Consider the following 16,282-nt stretch of genomic DNA (forward strand, 5'->3'; position numbering starts at 1 on the left):
TGTCATCATACCTATACCGTCACCACTGGGATCCAATGACAATTCGACTAGAGTGCTCAGGTATTTTAGTAGTGTGCAGGGCGGTGTGTTCAAAGTGCAGCGCAGACCCAGTCTACATTCCTGTGTTGGCGGAGACCTTTGTCGACGGAGCTGTAGCAAAACTTTTTGCGCCTTTACTGTATGCTAACAATTAATTTTAAAAACCTTGTTTACGCGTCTTCAATCATCCGAATCTTGACAGGAGGAAATGGTATGCCCGCACTTTACATAACTATTTCATTTTTCTCTTTTCGCATTGAAATCCTAAATACGTTTAGTACATTTTTCCCCATTTTCAGTGTTATTATTAATATTTGCCAACCTCAAAGACAAATGTAATGTTCATGCAGTCTGAAAATGTGGACCATCATTTACTCGACGATTTCAGATGTTTCATTTGAAAAAAGTTCTTATTGCCTTATGCATATAGCCTCGGCCATGCGTAGGGCCCTACCCCTATCAATTGAATGTATCCATTAGTATGAAAGTTGATACTTTGTTACTACGTTCTTACAACAATGTAATACAAAAGACAGTAGCCTACAGTATGAAGATAGGCAGAAGCTGCTTCTCTAATAGAATTCCCAATCACACTTGTAGGCGATGTCATGGCGAATTCGTCATGCGCAGAAATACGTAATCTTGTCAAACGGTCGTCTCGCACCGAACTGCGCATGTGCGGGCCGCACTCCTTCAATATATAGTTGTTTTTTAGGAAAATGAAAACGTGTGACTTTCACAATGTTGGCCCCCCCAGTTGAAATGGTCTAGAACCGCCACTGGTAATAACATGTTCAACTACTTAAGACATTGTCTCGAATCTAGGTTGTGCCTTTAGATTTTTTGAAAATTAATAACTAAGGAATCATTTTTCACTTCTCTCTCTCATTGACTTCTCAAACCCCGGCCTGGTCTGCTTTGTCTGTTTCGCATGCGTTCCCGGAAGTCTTGCGCTGTTGCGCCTCTGGGTTTAGAAACTGTGGTAATACAGTATGCGTGGGAATGTATACTGTCTGTGTCTGAAAGAGTGGAATCGAATGAATCTGTTGAGCCTGTGTGAGGAAGCGGAAAGTGGTATGGTGTGGGCAAAGATGGTGGATAAATGAAGATAGTTCACTCAGGCCTTTTACCATTTTAAAAAAGGGTCAGTTCCGGTCTACTTTACTGGGTGTCCTAAAGACACCAATGCAATAGCAGCTGAGTCTGGTCTACTTAGTTCATTGATCCACAACAACAAAAAACAGCGAGTTGTCTTCCGTCTCTGGTAGGGGGCAGACACAGACGATTGAGTCATATGCTTGACAAACTTTCATGAGGTTTTCAACTTTCAAATGACAAATACATCTGTTAAAATATTAGCTTACTTTACCTGTATTTAGGCAGGAGTCTAGGAAAGTAATGTACTGTGATACAGTAACTTCTTATATCAGTTGTGTACATAAACGAAACATGTAGTCTAGTACATAGCCTATGGGCCTATGCATGATACCTTGTACTTTTTAAAGAATCAGCCATTAAAAAGTATAGCAAGCATACCAAGCCCCTTTCACATCATCATACAAAAAGTTACTTTGTATTCCTGATTTAGGAGTTATATTTGTCTTTGTGACTTACTGTGTTATTACACAGCATTTTAGTTTTACATTTTTACAGATGCTATTTCCTTTTCAAATGTCAGTTTATTACCACCTTGTGAGAACCTAGAATTCCCTACCCCTGAGATCCAGTGCCAAGACTACAAATCTGGACCTGCTGAAACATGTGTCTGGCAGTCTGCCTAAAATATATTCTTTAAACATTTAGGTACAGTTTCCAAGAGTCAGATTAGGCCTAGTTCTGGACAAAAAAAGCACCCTGATTTCAAGTCCAGGACTAGGGTCAATCTGTGTCCGGGAAACTGACTATCAAAGGAATAAATCATTTTTTTGACCAGATTTAAGTTCAGAATCTTTGGGGATCATTATTTAGAGTGACATAGTTACTTTAAATTTGGTGCTACCATATTGCTCTCTACTTTTGGCATTACCTTGAAATACTTGAACCACGTGGTAATGGATATATCTTGACTTTTTCTATATCCGGTTTTGCTTTTCTATCAACTTTTCATTCAGCCTCTTCAGTTTTGACTGTGCTTACTGAGGTGTAAACAATCAGCCAAAGCAGAAAAGATAACATACACAAATGTTGTTATTAGTAAATCCTAGATGTCATCATAGTTGAATTCCTTGTGTGTTAATATAGTCCGATTTACAGTATCTGTGTGTCAGATGGGCTTTGCTGTTTATGTATTTTCCACTTCAGACAGACGGTTTGAGGAACAGGAAGTAGTCATGCTGTTGTTTTTTGCCAACAGAGAGAGTGTATCTCCATCCACGTGGGTCAGGCGGGAGTTCAGACTGGCAATGCATGCTGGGAACTCTTCTGCTTGGAACACGGTGTGGGGCCTGACGGGGTGTTCAATGAAGAGGACCAGGGGCCTAATTCACGGACTGACCCCTTCAACACCTTTTTCAACACAGGAAGTTCTGGCCGCCATGTTCCCAGGGCCATATTTGTGGACCTGGAGCCAACGGTGGTTGGTAAGCAATGTCATTTGTAACATTTTGTTTCTCTCCACCCATCATTCATGTTTGTGTGTGTGATTGCACATGTGTAGTGTGAATGCATATCCATCCTCATGGGCCAGGCAGGAGTGCTAATTGGGAATGCATGCGAGGACCTGTGCTGGATGGAGCATGGTATCCAAGAGACAAGACCATTGTTGGTGGCGGTGATGACGCCTTTTACACTTTCTTCAGTGAGCGTGGCTCAGGAAAGCTTGTACAATGGGTGGTATTTGTGGACCTAGCCAGCTGTAATTGGTAAGTGGTGGTGTAGAATATTGATACAAAGAAGAAGAGATGATAAAATAATTAAATGTTGAATAAATGGAGGGGTTTATTAGTGATACACATCCCAAACTTTCACAACAATAACAACTGGGCCAACAACAAAACGATGAATGAATAAAGAAAGCCCACACACAGGATATGCTGCTCCAAAGTACACACAAGTATCCCTTGCCAAGTAACAATGAATTAAATGCAAGGTTACTTCTAATGAGCTGCAGTATGTCTGTTAAGTAGTGTGCATTAATCAAAACACTTACACTACTGTAGCAGTTCTAGAAGTGTTACTACTGCACATTAATAAATACAAAAAATTCTGATTGTTAAAATTGTGAATCTACATTACACTGTGGGTGGATGTAAGTACAGCTTTATAGGCTACATAATATCAATGCACAGGACTGCCAACCAAGAGCAAATCAACAATAATTAATTGACACTACTGTGTGGTAATTTAGGTGGCATTTCCAGTTGATGTCCTATATTTGTTGATGAGTGATTGTTTTCCCTCCAGATGAGGTCAGGACGGGAATGTACAGGCAGCTCTACCATCCTGAGCAGCTCATCTCTGGAAAGGAGGATGCAGCCAATAACTACGCCCGTGGACACTACACCGTGGGTAAGGAGATCATTGACGGGGTTCTGGAGCGTGTCCGTAAAATGGTAAGTATCACATTAAGACCAGATCTTGGTCATACAGTCAAAGGAAGGATTTGAGTCATAATGTAGTAATAATATAGGCTAAGGCCAATATATATGTGCATCACTGGTGTTGAGTTGGTCAATTGTTTTTCTCCCTAGACTGACCAGTGCACAGGGCTACAAGGATTCCTCATCTTCCACAGCTTCGGAGGAGGCACTGGCTCTGGCTTCACCTCTCTGCTGATGGAGCGCCTGTCTGTTGACTACGGTAAGAAGTCCAAGCTGGAATTTGCCATCTACCCAGCTCCCCAAGTGTCCACAGCTGTGGTAGAGCCATATAATTCCATTCTGACCACCCACACCACCCTGGATCACTCTGACTGTGCCTTCATGGTGGACAATGAGGCCATCTACGACATCTGTCGCCGCAACCTTGATGTTGAGCGTCCATCCTACACCAACCTCAACAGATTGATCGGTCAGATCGTTTCCTCCATCACTGCCTCCCTACGCTTTGATGGTGCCTTGAATGTTGACCTCACAGAGTTCCAGACCAATTTAGTCCCATTCCCCCGCATTCATTTCCCCCTGGTCACCTACGCGCCCATTATCTCCGCTGAGAAGGCCTACCATGAGCAGCTGACCATCTCTGAGATCACCACTGCCTGCTTCGAGCCAGCCAATCAGATGGTCAAGTGTGACCCTCGCCATGGCATGTACATAGCCTGCTGTATGCTGTACCGTGGAGATGTGGTGCCCAAAGATGTGAATGCTGCCATTCAAAATATCAAGACCAAACGTTCCATCCAGTTTGTGGATTGGTGCCCCACCGGTTTCAAGGTAAGTAACATGATTGCCTCCTGTATATGGTTTATATTGCGATTTGAGATGAACACCATATTTATTTTGCGGCCTAAGGGGTCATTTGTTTATTTTATTTCTATCTAATCAGGTTGGGATCAACTATCAGCCCCCAACTGCCGTACCTGGAGGTGATCTAGCTAAAGTCCAGAGGGCTGTGTGCATGCTGAGCAACACCACTGCCATTGCTGAAGCCTGGGCCCGTTTGGACCACAAGTTTGACCTCATGTATGCCAAACGTGCCTTTGTGCACTGGTATGTAGGTGAGGGCATGGAGGAGGGAGAGTTCTCTGAGGCCAGAGAAGACCTGGCTTGTCTGGAGAAGGATTATGAAGAGCTGGGCAGAACAAGCACAGAATCTGATGATGATGATGCGGGTGAGGAATATTAAGAACCAAATAACCATGATGTCCAATCTGTCTATTAAAAATGTCATATTCTGTCTTTGTATTCTTTCTTCTTGTAACAATATATTGTTGTATCTGCCTGCCCTGAACGAAAACATCTGAAGTTGTATAAACCGTATGTAAAGCCAGATGCACTTTTTTTGTGGTTTATTAACGCCTTGTTAATCGGTAAGTTCCAAAGTGCCATGTTTTGCAATTGCAATAGTTTTCAGCTTCTGAATAAAATCGGTCTTGAGTACAACATTGCACAAGATATTTTTTCTCTCTGCATATTATTTTGAAATTGATGATGATTAGAATGTTACAGCTAGGGCCAAACTCAACCAGGAGTAGATTGAAGAACCTTACCCACGTTCTGTTGTCATGTTCTGTTTCAGTAATAATGTATTGAGCATTTATATTTAGTTTACTAACAGTATATTATGAGTCTATAGATGTATAAATATTTTATAATTATGTAATAAACAGTTGTAACCCATTGCATTCCGTGAGCTGATGACTGTTGCTACTGGGCTATGGTCTCTGGATCATTATTGTGGAGCGCATGGATATAATTTGTGACTAGCCTCAAACTGTTACATATCAAAAGTCATCAATGCTCGTCCCCTGCAAAGCAGATACATCCAATCAAAATACTCCCATCGGGGCTATTTAAAGAACAAGATCCGGCAGCGGTGAAGGTGTCACCTGAAAATATCCATCCGCGATAATAAACAGTAGCCAGTGAGGATACAATGAAAAGCATTTGCAAGAATGAATACACTGAAATCCTAATATTTTACCAATCAACATGGTGCACAATTACGTATATTCAACTTGTCAATAAGACGATGTTTTGTCAGACGAACAATATTTGACACTATAATGAAGATGCTGGTTTGGATGTAGCATAGGCTTCAAATGCACTGTGTGCTACAGCACTTCACGGAGGACATCAGTCGGGTGCATTCAATCTTGTGACTTAATAATAGGCCTCTACATAGCTTATATATGTTTCATTACAATTTAGTTTTTTTTTAATTATTAGGGTCTGACTAAAGAAAGTAGTAATTTATGCGTAGTTTATACTCCATATTTTCCAACATAATTCTGTGTAAATTACACTAAATTCAACACGACAATGATGTGTCAAAACAAACGGGTAGTTGTATATTTACATATTCATGTTTGTATGTGATTAACAATTGAAATATAGGAAAATATTTAGGAATCATTTTAGAAATATATTGGTGCAATCGACAATAATCACAATCCATGTAATAAAAGCCTATAATCTATATTGATTTACAATGTTTAACATGCAGTAGGATTGATGTCTAAGATCAGAGAATGAGTTTGCAAACATAAGAGGTTTTAGAAAAATTATATGGTATCTACTTTTTTAGGCGGACGTAGTCACTGCCTTAGAACATTCGTTTCACTGTGTGTGTATGTGTGTTTGGCTGAGCTGCCTCGTATTGTTGATCCCGATTGACTTCGAGAGACCCTGACATTGGAAAATTAGAAGGATATACCTCCGGACAGACCATAAGATAAGGTGACACACTGTTGTGATCAGGCTACCTGTGTTGTCTGAGCTCTAAGATTGGACTAAGACCATGACCCAGCCTCGGCCGGACGAGTTCAAGCCGCCTCAGGAGTGCCCAGTCTTCGAACCAAGCTGGGAGGAATTTGCCGATCCTTTTGCTTATATAAATAAGATCCGTCCAATTGCGGAAAAAACGGGTATTTGTAAGGTCCGCCCGCCTCCGGTAAGTGTGGTCGAGCTGCTGAATGGTTTAACAGATTCTTTAAAACCATTTTAACAAGACTGACAACCACAAACACGGGGGGTTAAAGGGACCTTTTCAACATGGCGGATGAAGGTTCTGCTGATTCTTTTGTATCATTAAAATGTTTTATATAGCTAGCTAACTTCATAATCAAGCTAGTTTTAATAGCTAACGTTAGCTACCTGACCAACTGAATTAACGTTAGTGGCATTGTGTAACTGCAGCAGGCAACGTTCTTGAAAATAACTTGCTAACGTAACCTGCTTACACAATGTTGACTGCTTCTTCAATCACTGAAATCGTCGTGCTAGCTAATTGAGTTAGCTAGCTAACGTTAGCCGACTAACAAATCGTGAGATTATCCTTTCGTTAACGACAAATGTCAAACTAGCTAGTGCGATGACCGACAGTGAAGTCTGTCAGTTCAGTGTAAAAAGACAAGTTAGCCAACGTTAGTAGTAACAGCTAACGTAGGCTAGTTAACGTTACTTAAAACAAACAGCATTCAATAAACAAAAAAGCTAGCTATGTCAATTGAATTTACGTGGAGATTTACAGCTGGGTTCATTAGCTAGCAGCTTGCTACCAAGACTGATCAGCGTAGTTGTGTCATCAGGCGAGAAAACAATACACACGCATACACCATTTGTCTTTGGCAGAAAATGCCGACCCTACCGTTATGCTTGTTTACACTGAGCTGCATTGGGATCTGAACGCAATCATGGCTAAATTAACACTGTGGAGCCAGCATGAAATATGGGTCGGAAAACTTACCTCAATGCAGGGATGGGATATGCCACTGTACTCCAAATTGTACCTATAACCACACTGCCCCATTGAGAAGATTGAAATACTGTTTTTCTCCCCCCAGAAAACTGCCCTTTTTGTCTTCATGCTAGTTAACGGCAGCCATCATGGAATGGCATGTGGAGTTGATTGGCTAACATTGCCATTCCAGAATGGCTACTGCAAGCTAGCATGCGATGAGGACGAAAATAGCAGTTTTCTGAGAAAACTAACAGTTTTTCAATCTTCTAGTCGATGTATCAGTGTGGATAAAGGTACAATTGAGTACAGTGGAATATCCCATCCCTGCATTGAGGTACATTTTCTGACCCATATCTCACGCAGTCTCCACGGTGTCTTAATTTAACCCCAGTGCAGCTCGGTGTAAACAAGCGTAACAGTAGGGTCGGTATCTTCTGGCAACTTTTGTCTTTAATTGATTAGCTTGGTAGATCAAAAATAATAGGCAACCTTTTGACATGGTCTGACGTAGTCACTGGTAGGGTTTCAACATTACTGTGAACTTTCAATACATTTCCAGGTTTTTCAATAAATTCCCAGATTTTGTGAAAATCAGGGAATTTATTGAAAGTTCCTGGAATTTTGCAACCCTAGTCACTGGTAATGCCAAAGAGCTGTAACTTTACTGAGACGGGTAATGTTGGTTGATTAGTTACTATGAATGTTGTTTTTAATGTCATTCAGACAAACTTCTAACTTCCCACAACTAAGGATCACCTGTATTTATTAGTCTCCAGTTTGGTGTAGCCTAAACTTATTTATAACTGTGACCTTTTTGGAAACTGAAATGAAAAGGGCCCCTGAACCCCAAAAAATGGAATCCATAAATGAATAATAGGCATCAATCATATAATGTATATATTATTAGATAGGAGTTTATTAGTCACATGCACAGGATTGCAGATGTAATCCTAGGGTACACTGAAATTCTTATGTGCCGAGCTCCAACAGTGTAGGTAAAAAAAAAGACAAGTATTGGTTATAACTATCCATCAATATTGGATGTAGTCTAAAATTAGTGATAAGTAATTTCATAGATGGATGTAAATATCCTGGTGCAATGGAATGTTCACACACCGTTTCTTGGCTGTTGAATTCCATCTGGCCATTTTGTTGGTCTTTAGGTGATGTTAGTTAGGCTAGTGGGTTTAAGATAAGGAATCAATCGTGCTGTATGCTCTACAATGCTCATGTTGTAACCCTAAAATAACTAGCAAATTGTATTGAGAAAAATGTACAGTTGAAGTCAGAAGTTTACATACACTTAGGTTGGAGTCATTAAAACTTGTTTTTCAACCACTCCACACATTTCTTGCTAACAAACTATAGTTTTGGCAAGTCGGTTAGGACATCTACTTTGTGCATGACACAAGTCATTTTTACAACAATTGTTTACAGACATTATTTCACTTATAGTTCACTGCATCACAATTCCAGTGGGTCAGACGTTTACATACACTAAGTTGACTGTGCCTTTAAACAGCTTGGAAAATTCCAGAAAATGATGTAATTGTTTTAGAAGCTTCTGATAGGCTAATTGACATCATTTGAGTCAATTGGAGGTGTACCTGTGGATGTATTTCAAGGCCTACCTTCAAACTCAGTGCCTCTTTGCTTGACATCATGGGAAAATCAAAAGAAATCAGCCAAGACCTCAGAAAAAAATTGTAGACCTCCACAAGTCTGGTTCATCCTTGGGAGCAACTTCCAAACGCCTGAATGTACCAGGTTCATCTGTACAAACAATAGTACGCAAGTAAAAACACTATGGGCCCACGTAGCCGTCATACCGCTCAGGAAGTAGACGCGTTCTGTCTCCTAGAGATTATCGTAGATTGGTGCGAAAAGTGCCAGAACAACAGCAAAGGACCCTGTGAAGATGCTGGAGGAAACCGGTACAAAAGTATCTATATCCACAGTAAAAGTCCAATATCAACATAACCTGAAAGGCCGCTCAGCAAGGAAGAAGCCACTGTTCCAAAACTGCCATTAAAAAAAGCCAGACTACGGTTTGCAACTGCACATGGGGACAAAGATTGTACTTTTTGGAGAAATGTCCTCTAGTATGATGAAACAAAAATAGAACTGTTTGGCCATAATGACCATCGTTATGTTTGAAGGAAAAAGAGGGAAGCTTGCAAGCCGAAGAACACCATCCCAACCGTGAAGCACAGGGGTGGTAGCATCATGTTGTGGGGGTGCTTTGCTGCAGGAGGGACTGGTGCACTTCACAAAATAGATGGCATCATGAGGAAGTAAAATTATGTGTATATATTGAAGCAACATTTCAAGACATCAGTCAGGAAGTTAAAGCTTGTTCGCAAATGGGTCTTGCAAATGGACAATGACCCTAAGCATACTTCCAAAGTTGTGGCAAAATGGCTTAAAGGACAACAAATTCAAGTTATTGGAGTGGCCATCAAAGCTCTGACCTCAATCCTATAGAAAATTTGTGGGCAGAACTGAAAAAGCGTGTGCGAGCAAGGAGGCCTACAAACCTGACTCGGTTACACCAGCTCTGTCAGGAGGAATGGGCCAAAATTCACCCAACTTATTGTGGGATGCTTGTGGAAGGCTACCCAAAATGTTTGACTCAAGTTAAACAATTTAAAGGCAATGCTACCAAATACTAATTGAGTATGTAAACTTCTGACCCACTGGAAATGTGATGAAATAAATAAAAGCTGAAATAAATCATTCTCTACTATTATTCTGACATTTCACATTCTTAAAATAAAGTGGTGATCCTAACTGACTTAAGACAGGGAATTTTTACTAGGATTAAATGTCAGCAATTGTGAAAAACTGTGTTTAAATGTATTTGGCTAAGGTGTATGTAAACTTCCGACTTCAACTGTAACTCCATGACCACGGTAGACCAATAGACAGACTTAGAGTTGTAGGCTAAACATCTGTTACTGACAGGTGTCCCATACATGGCAATGACTGGTTTATTGTATGATGTCTCCATACTGCTGGGTGTTATGTGGTACTTTGAAAAATCTTTTCAGCTGTGCGATAGACCTATTTATTATGTGTAATATTTAAGTCGTTCTAATAATAATATTTTGTTGTATTCTCATAGGACTGGCAGCCTCCATTTGCATGTGATGTTGACAGACTGCACTTCACTCCTCGGATACAGAGGCTAAATGAACTGGAGGTAAGGAGCAATTTTCCCTCAATGTTTTCAGCACTGAGCAAATTTCAGGTCTGCTGAGCGCAAACTTGAACATTGTGAAAATTCTGTGCAACTTCCAGCGTGCATTTACTATGAACACTGAGGCTGTACTAGCTTTAAGATACAGTTTCAGACAGTGGTCAAGTAGGCTACTGTGGCTAGTTGATCATGATGTAGGCCTACCAAAATGCATCCCATAACATTTTACCATGGAAATAGCTGTTCTATCATTCAGCCTACAGTATCAGCCAACTTGTGTTCAATGTAGGCCTATATTCCATGAGACTTTAGAAAAAAAAACATGCAGGGCTTGACATTAACCTGTTTATCCACTTGTCCTTCAGACAAGGTGACTGGAAATGTTGTTGTGGTGTTATTCCCATACCATTATTACAGAGAATCAGACCGATTATGCAACCCTCTGCCTATAGGCTACTAAGCTTATTCAAGCCTGTCTCAAAATACAACACTGCGCCTTTTAAGTAAAAAAAATAGCTTTTCACCTGCTTTGCTTTTCAAAGTTGTCTAGAAATGTACAGGTTTTGTGCTCTTGTAGGAAGCAATCACTCCCCCATTGCTGACTACAAATTATCTATAACTGGGCTAATAACTCACTAACTAGCACATGATATGAGCAAATGTGCACAGGTGGCTACATGCAGCTCTCACTTTGATCTCAAAACAAGCGCATCTACCTGGGGCGGCAGGTAGCCTAGTGGTTAGAGCGTTGGGTCAGTAACCGAAAAGTTGCTAGATCGAATCCCTGAACTGACAAGGTAAAAATCTGTCGTTCTGCCCCTGAACAAGGCAGTTAACCTAACCCACTGTTCCTAGGCCATCATTATAAATAAGAATTTGTTCTTAACTAGTTAAATTAAAAATACACACGACCCCTCATGCTGTAAACACAGTCCAGATCAATGTGAATTGCACAGATCCATATATGGCAATGGTCTATTTGCATATAGGACTACTGCAGCTCTGATTGGTTATATGTAGAGTATTGGCTGTGTAGAGTCTTGCATGTCAATGCAATAGAATCCTAATCCGATGCGTTCTGCCTACAACAAAATCTCCTGCATAGTTAGTTTTGCATACTAGGTCTTGCTCAGTTTGTTTAATTTCGGTATGTTGCATTGAAGGTGGCTAATATTGCGTTGATTCGATCACAATTCCCAGAGTAAAGGGAAACATTGATAGTGTTAACTAAGGGGGAAAAGTTAAATCCCAGGCTTCTCTGTGCGGGCTGATATCTCTTGCGCAGCAGTCCCAGGGAGCTGCATGCCCACACACTCGCGCTGGTTAGAGGGAAAATTGGTAAGAAAGTCACTTTGCATGATGTGTAGCCTAGATTTTAGTTTAATGTACAATACCCTTGAAGATGTGCACCACTTTGACACCTTGGCCTATAAAGGGGAATTAAACTGATTGGTCAGGGTCCTTGTCAATGCAGTTGTCTAGTTGACGTAGCACTGAAGGTTTTGTATTTTTTTTATTGCATCACATAGCTGAGCCAGGACACTTATCACCGCCATGATTCTCTAAATAAAAATTCCTACAGTGACTAATATATCGCCCTTGTTTCCCTTTCCTAGGCACAGACCAGAGTTAAGCTTAACTTCTTGGACCAGATTGCAAAGTTCTGGGAGTTGCAGGGGTGTTCCCTGAAGATTCCTCATGTGGAAAGGAAGATATTGGACCTGTATCAACTCAACAAGGTTGGGTGTTTAGTAGTGATAGATTTGATACCAGAGCTCTGAGGCATAGGTCAAAATCACTAAGCAGTTTTCTTCAAAGCAGTGTGCCGATTATCATTTTCAGAATCATGTGATCAATGACGTCTGAAGCTTTGTTTCATCAAACAACTACCTAATTGGCTTGGCAACGGTTTCGGTAGAAGACAAAAAGGTTACCCTGCCCACACGCTATGACATGTGGGACGTTATATGTGTAAACGTTTGGCTGCTCTAAATTCTTTTGACCAGCAGGTACCACTAGTGTACGCTGTGTTGATCAAAGCCTTGAGTAATGAAACAATTTTTGACACAATTGGCTGGAAAGCCTCAATATTTTTCAAGAAGCTTTGTTTCTCCATCACTAGTGTCGTGTCTTTGAGCATCATTAAAACTGAAGACTTATTTTTATCAAATAACTCTCTGTAATTATTATTACGCGACAAACTGATTAATCGTGTAACTGTAATTAACTAGGAGGTCGGGGCACCAAGGAAAATATTCAGATTACACAGTTATAATTTTCCTAATATAACTGTCAGATATAATACCTGATCGATTATCTTCTTGTTTTAATGATGTGTTATTACTTCGCGTCAGTCTCATTCCAAACGTCGTAAATTGTTGTTATCTGCATGAACCCAGTCTTCACTAAGTCATCCATACATCAATTGTCTTAAAATAATTTATTTACTAAACTAAGTAATTCACAGAAAGCATACAAAACAGTAGGTATCGTTACAAATCAATGGTAGAGGAATGTGCCCTAGTGGGCTAAACCGGCATGGCGGCTTGTTAAACAAAGGGTGATAAGGGTCAGCTGAGAAGGCACAACAGAGTTGATAAATATTAACAATTGATATGCTAATCCTTTGCAAATGAACGCTCACTCATTCGGAAACAATTGCAATCAATATATATATTTATGCTCAGTGTGCCGTCGTGATCTTTGTTGGAGAGTTTCATCCTCTCTCTCTCTCTCTTCTCTCTCTTTCTCTCTCTTTCTCTCTCTCTCGGTTAGAATGGATCATTCAAAGCGACATTCATTAACGTCGTTATAGAATGGATCTTTCGTCGGTCTTCGCGTTCAATGATACCGAATTTCTAGCTGCAGACTAGTAATTAATATCAAAGCCTTGTTATTATTCTGTCGGTATCGATAGTCTAAAAGTTTAACCACGTGGTATGGTTAAAGTTCAGTAGAGGAATGCATGGTCAAACCTTAGCCCTCTTTTCTCGAGGTAAGCTGGTCTAAAGAAAGAAACCCTGGGTGGGGGGGTTCATATACTGAATGTAGAAAAGGCTGTCACATGACGCCCTGTCCTGTCTGTGTCCCTGGGGGCGTGCCGGTGACTTAGTTAAGCTTTGAACAGAAATACAATTCTCTCACATTAACATCAGTACATAGCATCTCAACATATTCCAAATAGGTTTATCCTTATTCATTCAGTTGATACAACCATTTAGATGTAAGTCTCATAGCTGAGGCTATTATATAAACATTATTATGGTAATATGGCAATATTGTCTCTAATGAGTTTCACAACATTGTGCCAAATGGACCAGTTCGTAGCTGAATTCTTCACCGATCTTTTATACCTTCTCCAGAACATATATGTCATTCGGTTCCCCCATCCTGTGAGGTGGAAGAATTCCTTTGTCTCTCTATGAAACCTCACTCTGTCTCAAAACTGGGGCCATGAGGCAGGACATTCTCTTTGGAATTTACGACCACCTTCTGACCACAGCAGCCTGGGTGTAGGAGACAGAGGGAGATGGTGCAGAAGTAGGGGGATGGTAGAGGGTGAGGGGGTCAACTGTGCTCGCTGTACTCAAAGAGGGCAACGTCATGACACTAGTGTTTAGCGTTGTTTCAAACTATTATACATTTATTCCATCTTAGATAGCATTGCACAGAATCCACTGACTCTACCTAACTTTTAAACATTTTATTTCAGAATGTTGCAGATGAGGGCGGATTTGATATTGTGTGTCGCGATAGACGTTGGACGGCGATTGCGCTTAAGATGGGCTTTGCTCCTGGCAAGGCTGTTGGCTCTCACTTACGGTCACACTATGAGAGACTTCTCTACCCCTACAACCTCTTCCAGAGTGGAGCCAACCTCCTGGTAAGTTGGACAGATGCCCCAACACCAATTATTTTCCAATCGTTTCGTTATGAACATAACCATTATATTTTTACGTTCCATTCCACTGTTTCCGACCAGCAAAATAAAGTTCTGAACCAATTCAAACCCCCAAAAAGTAACGGTTTATATCGTTCTTTTTTACATTTCACTCAACTTTAAATTAGTTGACCAATGGATAGAGCAGCTTTCTATGGAGCGGGCAAGCTATGTACATGCATTAGACAGACAAGTGTAGTGTGCGACATGCAACTAAATTTTTGTTTTTTGTGGGACTGTGGGGGAAAAAGGCCCAGAATGTTATTAACTGGTTCCCATGCTTTTAAAATAATGTTTCTGTTCCAGAACAGTATAGATCACTTTCATTCTCAGTTCTGGTTCTGTTCCTCAAAAAATGTAATTATTTTCTGGTTTTCGGGTCTGTTCCCTGAATCGGTTCCAACCCCTGCCTAACACTCATTGGTTAATCTGTCTGTGTCTATTCACATTGCACTCAGGGCTTTATGAATCAGCTAATGCTTTATTAAGCGCTTGGTTGGCTCATCTGTAGGCAAGTTGAGCACTGTTCAACCATAGTTTTACTGCTGTTATGCGGGAAGTATGTTTGTCTAATGTCTAGTGAGGATCGTTTTCAATATTGAATACATTTATTGAACGCTGTAGAGAAAGCGTATTGAGTGAACATAGATTGGGTCGTTGTTGTTAACTTTGGAAGCTCTCTCTTGCTTTAGGCACCAGAGCTTGCGTCCAAGCTGATGCGTTTAGTGTCTGCTCCTGAACTTGACACGGTATGTCTGCCTCATGGTTATTATCTAAGAATTAACAGAGCACATTTTTGGTTACACAGAAATGTTAGACTGCAATACAACCATTCTTTGTTTAAAATGGTCTCATAGTGCTTTGTCTGTGCACCGCTGCCATAGTCTGGGTGTCCTTGCTGCCATAGATGTGTGCCATGTCTTTTGATTTGTTGTTGGTTGTACGTTTATTCTACATTTTGTAATGGATTAACTATATATTGTATAACATTACATTGTATATGCCTGCAGTTTGTCCAGGAGCCAACCCTGCCAGTTGACACGAGTGACAAGGAGTGTAAACCCCCTGACTTGACCGAGAGGCAGCACTTTGTTGAGCCAACCGAGTCCTGCTGCAACAGCGCCCACAGAGCAAAGTGGATGAGAGCTGAGGTGGATGACCTTGTCGTACAGAGCCACACACACTTGTCAGAAGAACTCCTCTTAAAACCAGTAATTCAGATTGCACAACTACCCTGTAACCATCTACTTTACTCTATCCCCTTCAAATCCTTAAGTCAGAAAATGGAGGAGTTGCATAAGAAAGCCAATTTGAGTGTAATTTGCCTAAAGCCTTATGGGTGTTCTCAATTATTCATGAATGCATTGGCACATTTCTCTCTATTGCATATAAACTTTGTAAGATCATTAGTGGTATTTACTGTAGTTAACTAGAACTCTATTTCTCCACCCACAGTCAGGTTGTGTGAAGACAGAACCAGGAACTGAACCCTGTGAAAACAACAGACCAAATCTGAGGAGGAGGATGGGCTCTTTTGTTGCCAAGCCCGAGCCAGGTCAGTATTAACAAGGCTTTACTTTAACCACAAAAGAGTTAACACAATATGTGTGATCGGTGCCAATATCTATACACTTGTATACTACTCAATCCATGTATTGGGCCATGCATTTTAAGAGTGAATATTGGAAGTTAATGTATGATGTTCAGGCAAGGGTATAAGATACACCATGGGTAATTCATTAGTTAAATCCTCTGATGTTCCTCAT

The 16,282-nt window shown here is 40.6% G+C and overlaps 2 protein-coding genes across 4 annotated transcripts in view; both read left to right on the top strand.

Annotated features, from left to right (window-relative positions):
- The first annotated feature begins 78 nt into the window (after window positions 1-78).
- On the top strand, window positions 79-5,090 carry LOC115168036 (tubulin alpha-8 chain-like). The gene is made up of 5 exons (XM_029722886.1): window positions 79-250; window positions 2,393-2,618; window positions 3,442-3,590; window positions 3,729-4,409; window positions 4,522-5,090. The coding sequence occupies exons 1-5, from the start codon at window positions 248-250 to the stop codon at window positions 4,819-4,821; spliced, it is 1,359 nt and encodes a 452-aa protein (XP_029578746.1). The 5' UTR covers window positions 79-247; the 3' UTR covers window positions 4,822-5,090.
- Window positions 5,091-6,243: 1,153 nt separating this feature from the next.
- LOC115168037 (lysine-specific demethylase 5B-B) overlaps window positions 6,244-16,282 on the top strand; it is a 35,712-nt gene continuing 25,673 nt past the window's right edge. For 2 of the 3 annotated variants that reach the window (XM_029722887.1, XM_029722888.1), the window contains exons 1-7: window positions 6,244-6,588; window positions 10,502-10,579; window positions 12,193-12,315; window positions 14,289-14,459; window positions 15,209-15,265; window positions 15,527-15,727; window positions 15,972-16,071. In XM_029722887.1, the coding sequence (XP_029578747.1) occupies window positions 6,436-6,588; window positions 10,502-10,579; window positions 12,193-12,315; window positions 14,289-14,459; window positions 15,209-15,265; window positions 15,527-15,727; window positions 15,972-16,071 (883 nt within the window). In that variant the 5' untranslated portion in view covers window positions 6,244-6,435. The remainder of the gene's footprint in view (window positions 6,589-10,501; window positions 10,580-12,192; window positions 12,316-14,288; window positions 14,460-15,208; window positions 15,266-15,526; window positions 15,728-15,971; window positions 16,072-16,282) is intronic. The other variant, XM_029722889.1, reaches the window with a different exon arrangement.

This window comes from Salmo trutta, chromosome 30 (genome assembly GCF_901001165.1).
Source record: "Salmo trutta chromosome 30, fSalTru1.1, whole genome shotgun sequence".
In the NCBI taxonomy this organism is placed as follows: domain Eukaryota; kingdom Metazoa; phylum Chordata; class Actinopteri; order Salmoniformes; family Salmonidae; genus Salmo; species Salmo trutta.